The sequence below is a fragment of the Artemia franciscana genome, chromosome 21, assembly GCF_032884065.1.
Source record: "Artemia franciscana chromosome 21, ASM3288406v1, whole genome shotgun sequence".
Lineage (NCBI taxonomy): Eukaryota > Metazoa > Arthropoda > Branchiopoda > Anostraca > Artemiidae > Artemia > Artemia franciscana.
The window spans coordinates 4,424,915-4,448,201 of NC_088883.1; the positions used below are offsets into that span (position 1 = coordinate 4,424,915).

The 23,287-nt window shown below is 32.4% G+C and overlaps 2 protein-coding genes across 2 annotated transcripts; one reads left to right on the plus strand and one right to left on the minus strand.

The window, feature by feature from the left end:
• Positions 1 to 310: 310 nt before the first annotated feature.
• On the minus strand, positions 311 to 3,229 carry LOC136040777 (fat-like cadherin-related tumor suppressor homolog). Its single transcript, XM_065725102.1, has 2 exons — positions 2,270 to 3,229; positions 311 to 886 (listed from the first exon to the last, which is right to left on the minus strand). Exons 1-2 carry the CDS (start codon positions 2,507 to 2,509, stop codon positions 779 to 781), a joined length of 348 nt encoding a protein of 115 aa, XP_065581174.1. The 5' UTR covers positions 2,510 to 3,229; the 3' UTR covers positions 311 to 778.
• Positions 3,230 to 21,026: 17,797 nt separating this feature from the next.
• LOC136041113 (S-adenosylmethionine synthase-like) lies at positions 21,027 to 22,289 on the plus strand. Its single transcript, XM_065725674.1, has one exon. It carries the CDS (start codon positions 21,045 to 21,047, stop codon positions 22,221 to 22,223), a length of 1,179 nt encoding a protein of 392 aa, XP_065581746.1. The 5' UTR covers positions 21,027 to 21,044; the 3' UTR covers positions 22,224 to 22,289.
• The last annotated feature ends 998 nt before the right edge of the window (positions 22,290 to 23,287 follow it).

Genomic DNA, 23,287 nt, shown 5'->3' on the forward strand with positions numbered 1-23,287 from the left:
AAAAGAAAGAAAAACAGAAGAAAGAAAACGAAAGAAAAATAGAAGAAATAAAAAGAAATATAAAAAGAAAAAGGAACAGCGGACAGATTCTGGTTGGCCGATGTCTATTCTATTTTTTCATTCCAAATCTATTCTAAAATTTAGCCTAACTTTGGCAAAATCCAATCGCAAATTTTTCGTAAAATCTCGCTTCTATTCTTTTTTGTATCTCTATGGCATACAACTGACTAAATTATATGAGTTTATGTTAAAGAGAAGAAACAGAGAATATAATCTATGTCGAGTTCAACGGGCGGCTAATAGCACCATGTCATCATATTTAGTCGTCATCACATTGGACAGTTTTTCATGAGTTGTCGGATATTTCATATAAGGGTGGCCAATATCAGTGAATCATTCTAATTAGTCGTCATAAAATGGACAGATTTAAGAGCTGTCCAATATTTCAAACGAGGGTGGCTAATAGTGGTGGCCATCGATATTTCAGACAAGGTCAGCCAGAGTGGCTAACAAAGGTGCGTCATCGTAATTGACGCACTGTAATTCATCATCGAAACCGACGGTTTTCAAGGACCGTCAGAAATTTCAACAAGTACGTTTCATGTCACAAATATCACGGTCCCCCTGAATTTTAATTCCTAAAAAATTTCTCAGACAAATCCACCAAACATCTTTAGTGGAGGATTTGGATGCAAATTTCTGAGTGCAGGAACTTTAGTTCTGGACCATGGAGAAGGATCCATGGTCCTCTTCGTGATTCATGGTCAGGATCATGGATCTAAATTTCACCTGTCTTTTTAGCCACTTTGAAAAACTCACCATTACCACGCAACAATTCATAGCGGATATCACCATTCTCATTAATATTACGATCCACAGCCAGCACCTAAAAGGTAAACAAAAATGAAACAAAATAAATTATTAAATGTATATAAAAATAAATCATTCAATTTCAGCTATTTCAATTACTTCAACAGCCTGTCGCAACAATATTTCATGTCTTTTTAGTCACTTAGAAACTCTTGATTGCCATGAATTAGCTCATAGAAAATACCACTATTCTTATTAGTATTACTATCACTGCCAGTACCTAAAACTATAAGTTAAAAATAAATTAAATAAGTAAAACAAAAGTTTAATACTTGACACAAGTAAATGTAGTGAAATGAATTTACATAAACGTAGTAATATGCTACAAACATTTGACTTGAAATTGATTTGACTTTTAAAAAATTTGATTAGAACTCTTTTCTGTTTTTTTGTTTAGAAAAAGGCAATTCTCAGAGCCTTGACCAGTATTCTCTATAATGTCAAATAACTTGCTTATTTTTACATTTTCTTTAGTAAAGGTGCCCCCCCCCCGTGCTTCCACATGTCCCTAAGATGTATTTTACTCCGAACGCGACAGCGTTACTTTTTATTTATTTCAACGAAAGTAAAAAGTTTTTTAATTCAAATTAAAATTAACAAAAACTAAAATGTAGGCACAATTTATAAACTCATGCATGAAAAGGAAAACAGAGAAAGGAAAAGGGAGAGAGAGAGAGAGAGAGAGGGAGAGAGAAATAGAGAAAGAAGGTGGAAAGAGAAAGAATGAGAGAAAGAAAGCGTAAAAAAGAGGCAAGAGAGAGGGGAAAAAAGAAAGAGAGAGATTATTACAAAAGAAAAAAACAACTTTCCAATGACATCTCCCTTCTATAAGCACAGTTTACACAGACTAATGCAAGAGATAGGACAAAAGACAAAGAAAAAGCAGTAAAGATGGAAAGAAAGAGAAAGAGAGAAAGTAAGAGGGAAAGAGAGAGGGAGAGAGATAATGAAAGAGAAAGGGAAACAAATAGAAAGAGAAAGAAAAAAAGAAAGAAAAGGGGAAAGAGTGGCTAGTATTATTGGGTAAAATAACTTTCCAATTTCAACAATCTTTTGCGAGCACAGTTTATACAGACTCATGCAAGAAACAGAAAAAGGACATAAAAGAAGAAGAAGGAGAAAAAGAAAGAGAGACAGAAAGAAGATAAGAGAGAGAATTGGAAAAAAAGGGAAAGAGAGAAAGAGAAAGAAGGAAAGAGATTATCATAAAAGGGGAGATAAAACATCTCCCTTCTGTGAGCACAGTTAACAAAGACAAATACAAGAAACAGGACAAAAGAGAAAAAAACAGTGAAGATGGAAATAAAGATATAGAAAGACAGAGAGAGAGAGAGAGAGAGAGAGAGAGAGAGAGAGAGAGAGAGAGAGAGAGAGAGGTTTGTATAAATGGGTGAAATACCTTTCCAATAACGTCTCCCTTCTGCGCACTAGGCTTAACGATGGCATGGTACGGCTGGTTCACAAATATAGGCTTATTATCATTTACATCTTCAATTGTAACTTTAACAGTAGCATGTGCGACTTTCACCAGTCCTTCAACTTTTGCCTCAACGAAAACATCACATTCATCAGTTACTTCCCTATCAAAAGGTTTCCCACTTGTGTAAACCACTCCAGACGTCCTTCCAATTGAAAACATATCGCTGGGATTTAAAATACTAAAAAATATGTGCTCATGGAGTTCGCTCCCTACGACTTGCAAAATAGCAACCTCTAGCACCTTTGTTGAATTTTCAACGATAGTTGCTGAATAAACCTCTTGTGCAAAGATAAACTATCATTTTTTACTGTGTCCACATATATTGTCAGGACTGTTGCTGAGGCGTAGTGTCCATCCGTCACAGTAATATCTAGCTGATAAAAGGGCTTAAGTAATCCATTAGCAACTGTGACAATACCTGACTTTGAGCCAATACTGAATTTATTATCAATATTTCCAGCAACAATACAATATCTTAACTGACTATTAGTGCTATCTGCATCAACTGCCTTCAACTCTGTCACGATAACACCTGGGTATGTTGGAACAAATAGGGTTGTGTTGTAAACTTGCTGCGAGAATTTGGGTGGACAATCGTTGACGTCTTCAACACGAATGATAACGTGGGTATAATTTTCTGAGATTAATTTTGGGGATCGTTTATCACTTAGCCTCACAGTGAAGTCAAATTCAGGGTAGGATTCATTGTCAAGCAGAGGGAGTGTCTTAACAGCACCTAGAAAGATCAAATTTTTAGCCAGAATGTATAAACTACAATACAACTACTGCTAACAATTCATCCAAAAAACAAACCACCTGAAGCCAAAACAGCTACGCATGTTCCTCCACCCTCCCCCCAAATATGCTCGGAACTTCACTCTTTACTCCCTCGAATTTTCTGTTTCTTTACATCGCCAGCAAGTTCTATCTTACCTTACAAAATCTTTTATGATCAATAATCACCAAAATTCATAGAAGTTCTAGGGGAGGATAGCTGCCTTTCCCTGTCCCCATGCTCTTATGATCCACTCCCACACCAATTGAAGACACCCTGCCTTTTGTTTAGCGCCAGATGGATTGCAAAACAGGAAGATTTTTGGTAACCTCTCACTCTTCATCCGTACAAAGTGACCTGAGCATCAGGCCATAAACTTTTTTTTCATTATATCCCTAGAAAGTGGAATCAAACCCCATGTTTTGTATAGCTTTTTCTTTGGTCTACTTATTAAAAATTAATTAGTAAGTCTAAATCAGACACACACGCAGGAATCGCTAGCAAGAGAGAAAATTTGTAACCAAAAATAGGCGGAAAATATATGAAGTTATTCTTTAGGAGGGGAAAAAGCTGAAAATTTCCCCTGGGTTCTTTAAATTACCTACCTTAAAATATAATAATCTACCCTTCAAGCCACAAGAGATATATTTTAAGAAACTTTGGATTCCGTTAATTAGCACTTTAAGAAATGATGTAACGTTTTGCTGAGTGTACATGCCACCTAAGGTCAATTCACCAGGTAAATTAAGCGACGCGAATTTGAATAAAAATCTTACACTAAATTCACCGGCATGATAATTAACTTGTATTTAATCAGTATAGTAAATTATACCAAATCGACTATGTGGCACATGGGCCCTGATGACCTCGATTACTTGCTGGAGCAATGTGACAGTTCATTTCATTTTGAGATTTGTATTCAAGCCCCACTAAACTTCGTTATTTCTATTATATTTTATTTTATTTTTATCAGATTTCTTTCTAGATTAACACTCATTTAGAGATTTTTCAACACTGATTAATAACAGGTCGGGAGATAATAAATAAATTCAATAATTTGAATATTTTAAAAACCAAGTTTGTTGGTTTGGTTACTATTAAAATTCTAGGTCAGACGATGTCGCTTAATATACTACTTGAATTTTTGGCTTGAGTAATTTTCTGTGTTGAGTGCTTATGCGTTACAAATTTAAAATGTTTGCCAAAAACAGAATGAACCAGCTTATTTTCACAGATGAATGCTTTTAAGACACCGAAAAATGACGTTAGTCGTACCTTCGAATAGGTCTTTTCTATTTCTGCTGCAAACCCGGCAGGAAGAGATAGAATGAATTTCGCCAAAAATGCAAAAAAAGTAGTTAGCGTTTTTTTTCTTTCTTTTTTTTCCTACAAAATAGCTATAACATTTTCATAATCAACTGAAAATAAATTTAAAAAATCTGCCTTCCAGTACACGTCTGGTTGGATTCAAATAAACTTAAACCTTTAACTGAAGTCACACTTTTAATCAGTTTAAGTTAAGACTGCCTTGATTTTTTTTAGTTCTGCTGTGTAACTGCAGTGGAGTCAACTGGAGGGGGCAAGTGCTTCCCTAGAATTTAAAAAAATTACCTTTTGGGGGTATTTTCATTTAAAAATACTTTTTTTCTTTCATTACAAAAATGGAAAAAAAAAGGTGACGATACAAAATATTCAGTCATCACCCTAATTTTTTTTGAATCGAGGTCACTGGGTAACTGTATGCTGTTAGTGGTTCCCGTTATTCCTTACTCCCATTAAACCCATGTTAAAAAACTAAAAATTACCCCTTTCCCCATCTCGTTCTTCTATCAAGACGCTGTTCTTTTCAAATAAGCCCAGTGTTGTCAATCCCGTCAATCCTCTCATAACATTGAAGTGGTTGCTCGCCCTTGACAGAAAGCTTAGTTTTTTACAAAAGATACTAACCCCATTTACACGTTCTTTTACGAATTTCCCTGTGTTCAACGAAACTATCAAAAATACTGTTGAAGTGCTTTTTATTGCTCTTGAATTGTTGCCAAAGATAACGAACAATTTGATGCCCCCCTAGATTTTGAAAAAAACTTTTTTTTAGGGTATTTTCATTTAAAAATGCCTTTTTTCGGTATCTTCTCTTGCTTTTGTTATCTTTAAGATTAAGACGAACGACAAAATTTGCCCCCTTCCCTATTTCTGAAAAACACATTTTGCCATCCTCTTAGATTTTCTTGAATTGAGGTCACTGGATAACTGTGCAGTGTCAATGACCGCTTGTTTTTTAATTCCCTCTAAACTGACATTAGACCATCAAATACTTCCGCCCTTATTCCTCATTTCTCTCTTAATTCATACTATATGCTTTTACTCTTTGACAATTGACTTTATTAAATAATAAATTTTGAAATATATTCATTTTGGCGAAAGGACTTTTGAAAACCCCCTGAATTTTAAGATAATTTACTTAAACAATATATGTGATGTTAGAATATCCTTGAGAAAATCATCCAGACCTTATTTTCGTACTTTACCCAGAACGTACAATTCATTTAAAATATAGTGGAATTTACGGGAGACGAATAAAATATACATTTGAATGAAATATTTCGCTGAAATTTTAAAATTTATTAGAGCTAAAATACTAATGAAAGCAAGTAACTTAAGACAAGGGCACCAAAATAATTTTTTTTTAATTTGGCAACTCAGCAGTCGAAAGCCGAAAAAAAAATCACTAACCTATTCAAGTGCTTTAGAGCAGCATTTCATACGCAGGTTTAGTTCTCTTAAGAGTGGGGTATCTATCCACTCGCCTTCTCCTAAGGAATCTCTTTGACATAACCATACTTGAATACCCATTATTTTTATCTTTTATACAAAAGATTCACGTTTGTTTAAATGGTTTATTAATCGGACCCCCCCCCCCTCCTAGTCTTTATGAGCTAACAAGGTAATACAAAGTTTCATAATTTTCAAAGCCAGTTCATACAAACAAGTTTTCAGAATGAAAAGCTTAGTTAGAGGAAAGGGAGATAATCTATTCGTTCCTTTTTATAAAATCCAGTCAACTTTTAGAGAGCCTTTTCGACCTTGGTCCAAGTGAATGATGAAGAATCCTTAGGGCAAAAAATAGAAAGTTTTAATTGAAAGCAGATATTTTTTTCCCTGCACAGTTCATCAGTCACCCGTCAGAATGTAAGCACTACCAAACTCTAACTTGTGGATAAAAGAGAAAAAAAATTTTTCTGATGGAATTTGGAGTTAATCCCAGCTTTGACATTAAATACACTAAATTGTAAGCTACTTCAGTTCAATAAAATTTACCAACACCCAGGAATGAAGCTAGTGTTACGAGTTTGGAGGTGGAAAACAAAGAACGTACCGACAAAATCTCCCAGGGTACCGACAAATCGGGACATTTAAGCTAAAGTAAGACATCAAAGACGCCCAAACTTTGACTGTGTGCCGGCACCTTGTAACTTAGGGTGGGGGAGACAACCCTTCTAAGCTGCGCCCCTGCCAACAACTTAAAAAATTGAATAATAAATTTTCTATTTGAGTACTACCCAGATAGAAAAATCTCAATTGCAAGTTGAATTTGGTCGTGTGGTGGTGCAGTGGAAATGATCTAATCCTGGTATATGGAGCCTGGAGTATGATATCATCTGCAAAAACCCGCCACAAGGCCCAGAATTTAGTTTCGACGATGATATTATGCTAAAGTGTCTATATGATAGTCCAAAGAAGAAGAAGAAGAGAGAAAAATATAAAAAATATTTGTTCAAAAATTGTAGATGGCGATCCTTTAAATATGAAGTTCGCTTCATCCCTTAATTTAAAAATTAAAAGACTTAAAGGTTTAATTTGAAAAAAAAACAAACAAGTTAACGATTCTCCCATCTCTTATATATATATATATATATATATATATATATATATATATATATATATATATATATATATATATATATATATATATATATATATATATATATATATATATATATCTATATATATAAAAATAAGTTGTCTGTCTGTGTGTCTGTCTGTGGATCAGGTGACGTCATGTTTCTGTGTTGACTGACGTCATGAAATAAGTTGTCGTCATTTTTGCTTTGACGGTGACGTCATTAACGGTATTTAAGACATTTGTTCACGGAAAAATGTTTAATTGTAAAATGACTGAAGAACCTACAATGGCAACAGCCGAGGAAGCTGCTCAAAGAGTTTATGCCAAAAAACTTGCTGCTGATAGAGAAAGTAAGAAAAGAAAGCGTTCCGAGGAATCACAAGAACAGCAAGAAAACAGGCTTGCGGCTAAAGAACGCAAAACCGCGCAGTTAGATGAAAATCCACCTGGACAGCGAGAGTCAAAACATATCAAAACTGAAAATGATAGCGATGATGATTGGGTTTGGGATTTTGACTTGGATAAGGTCATCAATGCCTACCAGATTTAAGTTAAAAAAACAAAGGTTCGTCGATATGTACCTCATAGTGACGCTGAAAAATAAAGAAGAAAAAGAAAACTGAAAAAAGAAAAAAGGTAAAAAACTAAAAAAAAACTAAAAAGAAAAACACTCAAAGAGAAATTACAGACCGGGACACAAATGATGACCGAGACAGAGGGAATATAAGTGACGACCGGGAACCTCAAAGAGAAATTAAAGACTGGGACACCCGGACACAAATCACGACCGGGACACAGGGAATATAAATGACAACCGGGACACAGGGACACAACTACAACGGGGACGCCGGGGGCACAGGCGGGATATATAAATGACGACCGGGACATAGGGATTGTTCGAATAGAAATTACAGACCGGGACACCGGGACACAAATGACGACCGGGACACCGGGACACAGGGAATATAAATGACGACCGGGACACTCAAAGAGAAATTACAAACTGGGACACCGGGACACAGGGAACATAAATGACGACCGGGACACAGGGACACATCATTAGAATAATGAGGTATAGATCTGAATACGGATTTTTTCCCATGGACAATTATATGTTGCATGTTCAAGAGTCAGTAAACCTGACAATCTATTTATATGCACAGACAATGGGACAGCGAAGAATGTTGTATATTCGCATGTTTTACGTAGTTAAAAATATATATTTATATCTATCTCTATTCACAGGTGGGACACAGGGACACAACTACAATGGCGCGTAACTAATATGGCGCGTAACGACTTACGCGCGCGGGGGGGCTTGGGGGGCGCGAAACGCCCCACCAACTAGGTGTTGGGGTGGCGCGAAGCGCCACCCCAACAGCTAGTATATATATATATATATATATATATATATATATATATATATATATATATATATATATATATAGGGACCTTAGTAGTCAAGAAGCGTCGTTTATCCGATACAAATACAAATACAGTAACTCAGTTGGTAAAGAGTTATGTTCAAATTTCTAGGTCCGAGAGGTTCCAGGTTCGAACCTTCGCTTTAGCATTAATACAAAAGAAGAAAAAAAAATAAAAAAGATAAAAACTACAAAAAAAAACTAAAAAGAAAATACTAAAAAAACTAAAAAAGCTAAAAAACTAAAAAAAAAATAAAAAAACGGTAAAAAACTAAAAACTAAAAAACTAAAAAAAACACTAAAAAAAGGTAAAAACTACAAAAAAACTAAAAAGAAAAAAACTAAAAACTAATAGAGAAACTATAAAAAAACTAAATAAACTAAAAACTGAAAAAGAAAAAAAACTAAAAGAAAGGAAAGAAAACTGACAAATAAAGGAGAAAAAGAAGAGTAAAAAACCTAAAAATAAAAAAAAAAACTAAAAAAGGTAAATGTATTCAAGCCGAAGTAGCTGAGTTGGTAAAGCGTTATGTTCCAGGTTCTAGGTCCGAGAGGTTCCAGGTTTGAATCTTGGCTTTAGCATTAATACAAAAGAAGAAAAAAAACTAAAAAACAGGTAAAAACTACTAAAAAACTAAAAAAGGTAAAAAACTAAAAAAACTTAAAAAGGTAAAAAACTAAAAACTAAAAAGAAAAAAAACTAAAAAAACTAAAAAAAAGGGTAAAAACAGCAAAAAACTAAAAAGAAAAAAAAACTACTAAAAACTAATAAAAAAAAACTAAAAACTGAAAAAGAAAAAAAAACTAAAAAAAGGAAAAAAACTGAAAAATAAAGGAGAAAAAGAAAACTAAAAAATAAAAATAAAAGAAAAACTAAAAAAGGTAAAAACTACAAAAAAAACTAAAAAGAAAAAAGAAAAAAAAAGAAAAAGCTAAAAAATAGGTAAAAACCAAAAAAAAATAAAAAGAAAAAAAGGAAAAAACAAAAAAAATATTTCATCATATACCAATTCAAAAACGAATGTATATACAGACCGGGACACAGGGAATATAAATGACGACCGGGACACTCAAAGAGAAATTACAGACTGGGACACCAGGACACAAATGACGACTGGGAAGTGTGTGTCGACTGACGTCATGTTTGTGTGTCGACTGACGACTGGGACTGGGCAATCATTAGAATAATGAGAGATAGATCTGAATACGGATTGTTTTTCTCATGGACAATTATATGTTGCAGGTTCAAGAGTCGGGAAACCTGACAATCCATTTATATGTATAGACAATGGGACAGCGAAGAGTGTTGTATATTCGCCGGGACACAAATGACGACTGGGACGTGTGTGTGGACTGACGTCATGTTTGTGTGTCGACTGACGTCATGTTTGTCGACTATAAATGAAAACTGGGACACAGGGACACAACTACACCGGGGACGCCGGGGGGCACTGGGGGATATAAAAATGATGATGGGGACACAGGGAGCTCAAAAAATTGAGGCTCTTTTTAAATTTTATTAAATTGCTTAAGATGTAAAAAAAATGGTGATTGCACAAATATTTCAATATATTTTGACAATGGATTAAAGCAATTCGAAAACCTGAAAACAGAAAACCAAAATTTGGAAGTTTAGTAGAAATTGTTGAAGTTTAGAATGCTTGCTGCTCAAAGAAAATTTGTCAAAGTGTCAATTAACATCAAATGAAATTATTATTAAATTGATTAAAATGTAAAAAAACTGGTGATTGCACAAATATTCCTATATATTTTGACAATGGATTAAAGCAATTCTAAAACCTAAAACAGAAAACTAAACCAATTTACATCATCAATTCGATCCAAAAATGACCTAAAACTTTTAGGTTAGTAATTAGGTAATTTTCGTATCTTTGTGGGTTTTAGCTTTCGGGCTCTTTGATATTGAACTCAATCTTTTAGACTTAAAACAAGAATACCAAACTTCTTTTTCAAACAGTTCGTGGTAACGAACTGTACTAAGGAGCGACCCGGCTCTATAGAAACCAAAACTCTAAAAAATGGAATTTTGATACCAATAGCTACATCAAAAGAATTGCATTTTAATGCTAATTTTAAATATATAAGTTTCGTCAAGTTTAGTCTTACGCACCAAAAGTTACGAGCCTGAGAAAATTTGTGTTACTTTAGAAAATAGGGGGAAACACCCCCTAAAAGTCATAGAATCTTAACAAAAATTACACCATCAGATTCAGCGTATCAGAGAACCCTACTGTAGATGTTTCAAGCTCCTATCTACAAAAATGTAGAATTTTGTATTTTTTGCCAGAAGGCAGATCACGGATGCGTGTTTATTTGTTTGTTTTTTTTCTTTCTTTTTTCTGTTTCCCAGGGGTAATCGTATCGACCCAATTGTCCTAGAATGTTGCGAGAGGGCTCATTCTAACGAAAATAACAAGTTCTAGTGCCCTTTTTAAGTCACCGAAAAAATTGGAGGGCACCTAGGCCCCCTCCCACGCTAATTATTTTCCCAAAGTCAACGGATCAAAATTCTGCGATAGCCATTTTATTCAACGTAGTCGAAAAACCTTATAACTATGTCTTTGTGGACGACTTACTCCTCCACAGTCCCAATTTTAGGGGTTACAAGTTACGAACTTTGACCAGTGCTTGCATATAGTAATGGTTATTGGGAAGTGTACAGGTGTTTTCAGGAGGATTTTTTGGTTTGGAGAGGGGTTGAAAAGAGGGGTATATACTGGGGGAACTTTCCATCGAGGAATTTGTCATGGGGGAAGAAAATTTCCATGAAGAGAGCGCAGGATTTACTAGCATTATTTAAAAAAAAAACAATGAAAAAATAAATATGAAACAGTTTTTTTCAGCTGGAAGTAAGGAGTAGCATTAAAACTTAAAACGAACAGAAATTATTACCCTAATGAGGGGCTCACCTCCTCCTAATACCTCGCTCTTTACGCTAAAGTATTTTTAGTAATGTCAACTATTTATTCTACGGCTTTTGTGATTCAGGGGTCATTCTTAATGAATTGGGCCAAAATTAAGATTTTGTGTAAAGAGAGAGGTACTGACGAGGGGGAAAACCCTCTCATATGTGTAATAAAAACATGAGAATAAAAAATTCTTTACGTAAGCTAGTTTATAAGTTACGTATATCTTTTGCTAATAAAAAGATTCGTAAAAATTAAAAGTTCTAGTTGCCTTTTTTATTAACCAAAAAATTGGAGGGCAACTAGGCTTCCTCCTCCCCTATTTTTTCTCAAAATCATTCGATCAAAATTATAAGAAAGCCGTTTGGTAAAAAAAAAATATGCAAATTTCGTTTTAATTATTTCTCTGTGGAGAGCCAAAATCAAAACATGCATTGATTCAAAAACGTTCAGAAATTAAATAAAAAACAAGTTTTTTCAACTGAAAGTAAGGAGCGACATTAAAACTTAAAACGAACAGAAATTAATTCGTATATGACAGGGGCTGCTTCCTCATCAACGCCCCGCTCTTTACGCTAAAGTTGTTTACTGTTTTAAAAAAAGAGTTGAGAGAAAGAGTCAAACTTTAGCGTAAAGAGCGGGGCGTTGATGAGGAAGCAGCCCCTTTCATATATGAAGTAATTTCTATTCGTTTTAAGTTTTAATGTCACTCCTTACTTTCAGTTGAAAAAACTTGTTTTTTTATTTAATTCCGGAATAGGTTCATCTAATCTATAATATACAATATAATATAGGACCATCTATATAATATAGAATATAGTATAGGGCCTTCTATATAATGTAAAATAGTGTCATCTATCTAATATAGGGTTATTAAGGTTGCTGAAGATGGAATTTCCATATTTTGCAAAACGTTGTTTTTGCAAATGAACAACTTTTGTATTGCAAAATAACGTTGTTTTTGCAAAATAACAACTTTGTATTGTAAAATAGTGTTTGGAGCGTTGTTTGATTGGAACGCTTCATTTTGTTTATCACAACACGATAAAAATGATTAAATAAAATGTCCTATTAGATTCAGGCTGGTCTAAAAGGCCACTGCCATTATTATAATTAACACTCGTGATGTAAATGATAATGCGCCACGTTTTCTCTCCTTTTCCTATGAGGGTATAATAAGCGAAGCGGCACCTGTGGAAGCTGTTGTATATGCTGCTAGCTCATCGAAAGGTCGTTTCCTCAACCTTGGCTCTCCGTTGATTCTTGAAGTGGATGATGATGATTCCGGGGTCAATGCCCAAATTACGTATGAGATTCTTGACTCATTGGCCAAAGCCTATTTTACTATTGATCCTAGTACAGGTTTGTTATTAAATTATATTCTATATTTAAATTTTGCTTTATTAATTTTTAGTTTCGCGATAAATTTGGAGTATAGAAAGCTATAACTTTTTGTTTCAATTAAAATTTTTACTTTTCAATAAAACAAGAGGCAACTTCATAACATGGGGACGATATAAGTGGACTTAAAAAAAGAGGGGATGAAATAGCATGGGATGTTGAAGGAAAAGAGACCTTTTAGGAACTACTTTGCATTATAGCGCTTAAGAGGCATTTGATCAGTAGATCCAAAGTTTCATATATATATATATATATATATATATATATATATATATATATACTAGCTGGTGGGGGCACTTCGCACCCCCCAAGCCCCCCCGCACGCGTAAGTCGTTACGCGCCATATTAGTTACGCGCCGTTGTAGTTGTGTCCCTGTGTCCCACCTGTGAATATAGATATATATATATATATATATATATATATACTAGCTGTTGGGGTGGCGCTTCGCGCCACCCCAACACCTAGTTGGTGGGGGCGCTTCGCGCCCCCCCCCAAGCCCCCCCGCGCGCGTAAGTCGTTACGCGCCATAATAGTTACGCGCCATTGTAGTTGTGTCCCTATGTCCCACCTGTGAATATAGATAGATAGATATATATATATATATATATATATATATATATATATATATATATATATATATATATATATATATATATATATATATATATATATATATATATATATATATATATATATATATATATATATATATATATATATATATATATATATATATATATATATATATATATATATATATATGGTTTTAACTACGTAAAACTTGCGAATATACAACATTCTTTGCTGTCCCATTGTCTTTGCATATAAATAGATTGTCAGGTTTACCGACTCTTGAACATGCAACATATAATGGTCCATGGGAAAACAATCTGTATTCAGATCTATACCTCATGATTCTAATGATTGCCCTTGAGCTTTGTTGATGGTGATTGCTAATCGACCATTCCCTGTCCCGGTGTCCCGGTCGTCATTTATATCCCCCTGTTTCCCCCGGTGTCCCCGTTGTAGTTGTGTCCCTGTGTCCCGGTCGTCATTTATATTCCCTGTGTCCCGGTCGTCATTTGTATCCCGGTGTCCCGGTCTGTATATACATTCGTTTTTTAGTTTTGTTTTTCTCCTTTATTTTTTTCCTTTTTTTTTTCTTTTTTAGTTTATTTAGATTTTTAGATTTTTTAGTTTTTTTATTAGTTTTTAGTTTTTTTTTTCTTTTTTTTTGTAGTTTTTACCTTCTTTTTAGTTTTGTTAGTTTTTTTTTTTACTTATGTCCTGGTCGTCATTTATACTCCCTGTGTCCCGGTGCTTTGTTGATTGCTAATCGAACATTCCTTTTGTCCTGGTCGCTTTCTCTTTGAGTGTCGTCATTTATTTTTTTCTTTTTTAGTTCTTTTAGTTTTTACCTTTTTTATTTTTTTTTAGTTTTTTAGATGAAAATTTTTTTTAGTTTTTTCCTTTTTTTCTTTTTAGTTTTTTATTGGTTTTTACCTTTATTTTAGCTTATTTTTCAGTTTTTTCCTTTTTTTTATTTTTTTTTATTTTTTATTTTTTTTAGTTTTTTACCTTTTTTTATTTTTTTTAGTTTTTTTAGTTTTTTAGCTTTTTTACTTTTTTTTATTAGTTTTTAGTTTTTTTTTTGTAGTTTTTGCCTTTTTTTAGTTTTTTCAGTTTTTTTTTAGTTTTTTATTGGTTTTTACCTTTATTTTAGCTTATTTTTCAGTTTTTTCCTTTTTTTTAGTTTTTTTTAGTTTTTAGTTTTTTTTAGCTTTTTACCTTTTTTTAGTTTTTTTAGTTTTTTTAGTTTTCTAGCTTTTTTATTTTTTTTTATTAGTTTTTAGTTTTTTTTGTAGTTTTTGCCTTTTTTTAGTTTTTTTAGTTTTTTAGCTTTTTTATTAGTTTTTAGTTTTTTTTGTAGTTTTTGCCTTTTTTTAGTTTTTTTCTTTTTAGTTTTTTTTGTAGTTTTTACCTTCTTTTTAGTTTTGTTAGTTTTTTTTTTTACTTATGTCCTGGTCGTCATTTATACTCCCTGTGTCCCGGTGCTTTGTTGATTGCTAATCGAACATTCCTTTTGTCCTGGTCGCTTTCTCTTTGAGTGTCGTCATTTATTTTTTTCTTTTTTAGTTCTTTTAGTTTTTACCTTTTTTAGTTTTTTTTAGTTTTTTAGATGAAAATTTTTTTTAGTTTTTTCTTTTTTTCTTTTTAGTTTTTTATTGGATTTTACCTTTATTTTAGCTTATTTTCCAGTTTTTTCCTTTTTTTTAGTTTTTTTTATTTTTTATTTTTTTTAGTTTTTTACCTTTTTTTAGTTTTTTTAGTTTTTTTAGTTTTTTAGCTTTTTCACTTTTTTTATTAGTTTTTAGTTTTTTTTTGTAGTTTTTGCCTTTTTTTAGTTTTTTCAGTTTTTTTTTTAGTTTTTTATTGGTTTTTACCTTTATTTTAGCTTATTTTTCAGTTTTTTCCTTTTTTTTAGTTTTTTTTAGTTTTTAGTTTTTTTTTTAGTTTTTTACCTTTTTTTTAGTTTTTTTTAGTTTTTTTAGTTTTTTAGCTTTTTTATTTTTTTTATTAGTTTTTAGTTTTTTATGTAGTTTTTGCCTTTTTTTTAGTTTTTTTAGTTTTTTAGCTTTTTTATTAGTTTTTAGTTTTTTTTTGTAGTTTTTGCCTTTTTTTAGTTTTTTTTAGTTTTTTAGCTTTTTTATTTTTTTTATTAGTTTTTAGTTTTTTTTGTAGTTTTTGCTTTTTTTAGTTTTTTCAGTTTTCAGTTTTGTCACCTGATCCAGTTTTTTCAGGTGACGTCACCTGATCCACAGATCCACACACAGACAACTTATTTTTATATATATAGATATATATATATATATATATATATATATATATATATATATATATATATATATATATATATATATATATATATATATATATATATATATATATATATATATATATATATATATATATATATATATATATATATATATATGTTTTTAACTACGTAAAACTTGCGAATATACAACACTCTTCGCTGTCCCATTGTCTGTACATATAAATGGATTGTCAGGTTTCCCGACTCTTGAACCTGCAACATATAATTGTCCATGAGAAAAACAAACCTTTTTTACTTTTTTTTATTAGTTTTTAGTTTTTTTTGTAGTTTTTGCCTTTTTTTAGTTTTTTCAGTTTTTTTTTTTAGTTTTTTATTGGTTTTTACCTTTATTTTAGCTTATTTTTCAGTTTTTTTCCTTTTTTTTAGTTTTTTTTAGTTTTTAGTTTTTTTAGTTTTTTACCTTTTTTTAGTTTTTTTAGTTTTTTTAGTTTTTTAGCTTTTTTATTTTTTTATTAGTTTTTAGTTTTTTTTGTAGTTTTTGCCTTTTTTTAGTTTTTTTTAGTTTTTTAGCTTTTTTATTAGTTTTTAGTTTTTTTTGTAGTTTTTGCCTTTTTTTAGTTTTTTTAGTTTTTTAGCTTTTTTATTTTTTTTATTAGTTTTTAGTTTTTTTTGTAGTTAGTTTTTTTAGTTTTTTACCTTTTTTTAGTTTTTTTAGTTTTTTTAGTTTTTTAGCTTTTTTATTTTTTTTATTAGTTTTTAGTTTTTTTTGTAGTTTTTGCCTTTTTTTAGTTTTTTTAGTTTTTTAGCTTTTTTATTAGTTCTTAGTTTTTTTTGTAGTTTTTGCCTTTTTTTAGTTTTTTTAGTTTTTTAGCTTTTTTATTTTTTTTATTAGTTTTTAGTTTTTTTTGTAGTTTTTGCCTTTTTTTAGTTTTTTCAGTTTTGACGTCACCTGATCCAGTTTTTTCAGGTGACGTCACCTGATCCACGATCCACAGATCCACAGACAACTTATTTTTATATATAGATATATATATATATATATATATATATATATATATATATATATATATATATATATATATATATATATATATATATATATATATATATATATATATATATATATATCCCCCGCGCGCGTAAGTCCTTATGCACCATATTAGTTATGCGCCATTGTAGTTGTGTCCCTGTGTCCCACCTGTGATATATATATATATATATATATATATATATATATATATATATATATATATATATATATATATATATATATATATATATATATATATATATATATATATATATATACATATATATATATATATATATATATATATATATATATATATATATATATATATACATATATATATATATATATATATATATATATATATATATATATATATATATATATATATATATATATATATATACATATATATATATATATATATATATATATATATATATATATATATATATATATATATATATATATATATATATATATATATATATATATATATATCTTTAACTACGTGAATCTTGCGAATATACAATATTCTTCGCTGTCCCATCGTCTGTTCGTATAAATAGATTTTCAGGTTTACCGACTCTTGAACATGCAACATATAATTGTCCATGGGAAAACAATCCGTATTCAGATCTATACCACATTTTTCTAATGATTGCCATTGGGCTTTGTTGATGGTAATTGCTAATCGATTATTCCCTTTGTCCCTGTCGTCATTTATATATCCCCCATGTGCCCTTCCGGCGTTCCCATTGTAGTTGTGTCCCTGTGTTCCAGTCGTCATTTATATTCCTTGTGTCCTAGTCGTCACTTGTGTCCCGGTCTGTAATTTTTCTTTGAGTGTCCCGGTCGTCATTTATATTCCCTGTGTCTTGCTTGTCATTTGTGTCCCGGTGTCCCGGTCTGTAATTTCTCTTTGAGTGTCCCGGTCGTCATTCATATTCCTTGTGTCCCGGTGTCCCAGTGTCCCGGTCTGTAACATACGACAATAGATCAATTGTGTTGTAACTTTATTCACGATACCATTCTACACATGTAGAAATAGAAGCAGTACGATTAGGTGAAGGCATTCCCAAATGCTTGAGAAGTTTGTTTGCAATAAACAAGCACAAATCTTCAATCATAACTAAAGTGCAGTTATAAATTTCTGTTGTAAAGTCCAAGGTCATATCTGACCTTTCTAGCCGTATTCGGTGGAGTATATTCTCGGCCATTTGCGAATTGTATTGTTCCCATAACTCTATAGGAGATGAAGGAGAGCAACTTTTTCCGGAAGACACGACCCGTAATGTCATGTCTATGAACCGGCGTTTTTCCAGGATATAAAAGCTGTTGTATCTAATCCCAAGATGGATTATATATATTTGTAATAAATGAAGAATTATTAATCTATAGGCATAATATTTCATTGCACTGCATTTCTTATCCATTTCTTTGTTAGTGGCTGGATTTATCAATTTAATATTGAAGTGATAGCCGTCGGCTCCATCCCAAAAAATGATAGGATATTGTAGGCATCGTAGCATCGAAGAGTTTAATAAAAACTTCTCTTTGAAACGCCTTCTTATATACTTATAATGACGTCATATACAAAGCCTTTGACGTCATATACAAATCTCCGACCATAACGATTTCCACTTCGTTGATAGTTGCGTATCAGTAGGCATCAATTCGATTGCTGTTTTGAACAGAAGCACTAAATTATTATTTATGTGGAAAAGATGTTGCAACTGGGAAACGATAGTCCTTTCAACGTCGTTTTTTTTTTATCATCGGTATCATTTTCAAGTTCTTTGGTTTGTTTTACCTTGACTTGTCTTTCGTCACTATGAAATACATATCGCCGAGCCTTTGTTTTTTTTTTTTTTAACTAAAATCTGGGAGGCATTGATGACCTTATCCAAGTCAAAATCCCAAACCCAATCATCATCGCTATCATTTTTAGTTTTGATACGTTTTGAATCTCGCTGTCCAGATTGTTTCTGGTTGCTCTTGTGATTCCTCGGCACGCTTTCATTTGGTGATTTCTCTTTGAGACGCAAGCCTGTTTTCACGCTGTTGTGATTCGTCGGCACGCTTTCTTTTCATACTTTGTCTATTAGCCGCAAGCCTGTTTTCACGCAGTTGTTGTGATTCCACGGCACGCTTTCTTTTCTTACTTTCTCTATTAGCCGTAAGCCTTTTGGCATTAGCTCTTTGAGCAGCTTTTTCGGTTTTTTCTTCTGCCATTGTAGGTTCTTCTGTCATTTTAAGATCTATATTAAAAATTTCTCTTTTAAAGGCCTTCTTATATACTTATAATGACGTCTCATACAAAGCCTTTGACGTCATAACAAACATGACGTCAGTCGACAAACAACTTCATGACGGCATAATGCTCAATCCTTATAATGACGTCAGTCGACAAACATGACGTCAGTCGCCACACAAACAACTTATTTTAGATATATATCTATGTATATTCACAGGTGGGACACAGGAGCATAACTACAATGGCGCGTAACTAATATGGCGCGTAACAACTTACGTGCCTGGGGCAGGGGCTTAGGGGGGGATGCGAAGCGCCTCACCAACAGCTAGTAATAATAATAATAGTAATTAAACAAATTTGTAAGGGAAATTAACTTGGTTCATAATATACAATTTAAAATACCAATTTAAATATGCCGGTGTAGTTACTCTTTGAGAGAGGCTGTCAGACTGGAGATTGAAGGTTCCAGCTTCAATCCCTGATTAGGCCTGTGCAATTTTTTTTTATTGTTGTTTATATTAGTTTAGTTTAAGAAAAGCCAGAAATGTGGCGAAATGTTGCATATAGAGCAAAAAACTGGTAATTACAAATTAATTTGTATATATTTTAACAAGGTATTACATCCATTCTAAAACCTTAAAAAGAGAACCGAAAGTTTTAAACTTCAAACCTTAAGTAAGTATACCCTTAAGGTACAAACCGAAAGTGCTAATCTCCGTTTCTTTGCCCTCCAGTCAGGAAGTGCGTTAAAGAGTTGAGGGCCAGCCATCCTGTGTTTTCGCACACACGAAAACGCACACGCATTTTATCTAGTTCTATAATTCATTTAAAAAATTAAAACAGTTGTAAATTGTACACAATTTTGAATAAACGTAATAAGTTTTGACATCACCCATAGGAATTTCTTTCCCAAATTAAATATCTTGACGATTTTCTTTCAAATTTATCACTTACCTAGATATTTCTTTAGTTAGAAAATCAAAGAAAACCAAGTTTCCCGAAAAAATATGGAGCTGTTATTGAGAAAAAAAATACACAATAATCCTTATTTAAACAGATAGTATAATAATGATAATAATTCAACAAATTTGTAAAAGAAATTAATTTGGTTCACAATATACCATATAAAAAGTAAAAGCTTAGTAAAAAATTGGAATTATACATTAGATTTCTTCAGTAATCAATATCTTTGAAAACACTGCAGAATTTTAGCAAGTAAAAATAACGAAACTAAATCCTTAAGGTCCAAACCAAAAGTGCTAATCTCCGTTTCTTGGCCCTCCGGCCAGGAAGTGTGATGAGGACTTGGGGGCCAGCCATCCTATGTTTTTGCACACACGAAAACACACACGCATTTTATCTTGTTCTAAAGTTCTTTTAAAAAGTTAGAACCGTTGTAAATTGTAAACAAATGTGAATAAACGCAATAAGCTTCGACGTCATTCGGGTTAACTTCTTTACAAAATTAAGAATTTTGACGATTTTCTTTCAAACTCATTATTTATCTAGATATTTATTTTGGCTAGAAAATCACAGAAAACCAATTTTTCCAACAAAATATGGAGTTGTTACTGAGAAAAAAATAAACACAAAACTCCCTATTGAAATAGATAGTATAATAATAATAATAATAATAATAATAATAATTATAATAATAATAATAATAATAATAATAATAATAATAATAATAATAATAATAATAATTATAATAATAATTAAACAAATTTGTAGGAGAAATTAACTTGGTTCATAATATACCATTTAAAACACCAATTTAGATGTGCCAGTGTAGTTACTCTTTGAGAGAAGCAGTCAGACTAGAGAATAAAGGTCCCAGATTCGGTCCCTAGTTAGTCCTCGGCAATTTTTTATTGGTGTTTATTTTAGTTTCGTTTAATAAAAACCAGAAATGTTGTGAAATGTTGCATAAAGAGCAAAAAACTGGTAATTACAAAAAAATTTGTATATATTTTAACAAGGTATTATAACAATTCTAATCTTTAAAAAGAGAACCGAATGTTAAAAAATTATAAAAAATCGATGTTATACATCAGATTTCTGCTTTCTTCCTCTTTTCCGTTCTAGTTCTTGATAAAAGGATTACTATATAACTAAAATACCACGCACGAAGCAAAAATGAACAGATTTCATGAAAATGGCACCCTTGAGATTGAAACTTTTCTATTTACGTCCGAATCTGTGGGAGAAGGGCATCCAGATAAAATGTGCGACCAGATCAGTGATGCTGTGCTAGATGCCCATCTTAAACAAGACCCAAATGCCAAAGTCGCATGTGAAACCGTGACTAAAACAGGCATGGTAATGCTTTGCGGCGAAATTACATCCAATGCAGTAGTTGACTACCAGAAGATCGTGCGTGAAACAGTTAAACAAATCGGTTTCGACGATTCCTCTAAAGGATTTGACTACAAGACTTGCAGCGTTTTAGTTGCTATTGAACAACAATCCCCAGATATTGCTAGTGGTGTGCACTTAGAAAAAGATGAAGATAATGTCGGCGCAGGGGATCAGGGAATAATGTTTGGATACGCCACTGACGAAACGCAAGAAGCAATGCCACTTACGGTTGTATTAGCACATAAATTAAATGCAAAAATAGCTGAGTTGAGGAGAGATGGAACATTATGGTGGGCAAGGCCTGATACCAAATCACAGGTCACATGTGAATATTACTTTGATCAAGGAGCCTGCATTCCTATCCGAGTTCACACTGTTGTCATATCAGTTCAACATTCAGAGAAAATCAGTTTGGAACAACTCCGAAGTGAAATTAGGGAACATGTCGTTAAAACGGTCATCCCAGACAAATATTTAGACTCGAAAATGGTGTTTCATATTAACCCTTGTGGGGCTTTTATCATCGGTGGACCAATAGGTGATTCCGGTTTAACAGGGAGAAAAATCATTGTCGACACATACGGTGGCTGGGGAGCACATAGCGGTGGCGCATTCAGTGGCAAAGACTTTACCAAAGTTGATAGATCTGCAGCTTATGCCGCTAGATGGGTGGCGAAATCATTGGTCAAATCTGGAATATGCAGGCGTTGTTTAGTTCAAGTCTCCTATGCTATTGGTGTCGCTGAACCTTTGTCAATTACTATCTTTGACTATGGCACCAGTGGCAAAACACAGAAAGAACTTGTCGCCATTGTAAAGAAGAATTTCGACCTCAGACCTGGTCGTATTCTTAAAGACTTGGATCTGAAGAAGCCTATTTACCAAAAGACTAGTACCTATGGTCATTTTGGCAGAGATGTCTTCAGCTGGGAGCAAGTAAAACCCCTCATCCTGTAAATGAAGTTTCTCCCTTTCTTTTTCTTCTTCTATCAACGCTGCCAGTAGTTATGTTTTAATAGTGCCATCTATTTATACTAAAAATCTGCAGTCTTTTCAAAGATATTGATTATTGAAGAAATCTAATGTATAACTCCAATTTTTTACTAAGCTTCAAAATTTCGGTTCTCTCTTTAAGGTTTTAGAATTGTTGCAATACCTTGTTAAGATATATACAAAGATTTTTGTAATTACCTGTTTTTTTTCTCTTTGCGCAACATTTCGCTTGTTTTTATTAAACTAAAACAAATACCAACCAAAAGCTGCCAAAGCCTAACCAGGATTTGAACCTTGGACCTTCATTCTCCGTTCTGACACCCTCTTTAGCGAGTGACTACTCCAGCATGTTCATTTTGGTGTTTTAAATGGTATATTATTAACCAAATTAATGTGTTTTACAATTTTTTTAATTATTATTATTATTATACTACCTGTTTAAACAAAGATTATTATGTATATTTTTTCTCAGTAACAGCTCCATATTTTTTGGGAAACTTGGTTTTCTTTGACTTTCTAACTAAAGAAATATCTAGATAAGTGATAAATTTGAATGAAAATCGTCAAGATATTTAATTTTGGAAATAAATTTGTATGAGTGACGTCAAAACTTATTACGTTTATGCAATACTGTGTAAAATTTACAACTGTTTTAACTTTTTAAAAGAATTATAGAACAAGATAAAATGCGTGTGCGTTTTCGTCTGTGCAAAAACATAGGATGGCTGGCCCCCAACTCTTCGTCGCACTTCCTGGCCGAAGGGCAAAGACAGGAGTTTGGACCTTAGAGAGGCATTGCAATCTTTTAAATTGAAAAGGCAGATCCGTTGGAATCATGGGAATGCGAGGAATAAGAACAGCCTCACCCTCAAAAGGCCCTGTCAAGATTGTGGCCTCTATTAGGTTTTCCATTGTTTTTTTTTACGGCAAGTCGCGTGCCATTGCAAAGCTTTGGTGGGCTGTAATTTCTCTTTGAGTGTCCCGGTCGTTATTTATATTCCCTCTGTCCCGGTCGTCATTTGTGGACC

Excerpts from the sequence above, each read along its gene's own strand:
- LOC136040777 (XM_065725102.1), bottom strand. The coding sequence starts at position 2,509 with ATGTTTTCAATTGGAAGGACGTCTGGAGTGGTTTACACAAGTGGGAAA. Across the intron at positions 887-2,269 it reads AGGGAGACGTTATTGGAAAG|GTGCTGGCTGTGGATCGTAA; the intron begins GTATTTCACCCA and ends TTTACCTTTTAG.
- LOC136041113 (XM_065725674.1), top strand. The coding sequence starts at position 21,045 with ATGAACAGATTTCATGAAAATGGCACCCTTGAGATTGAAACTTTTCTA.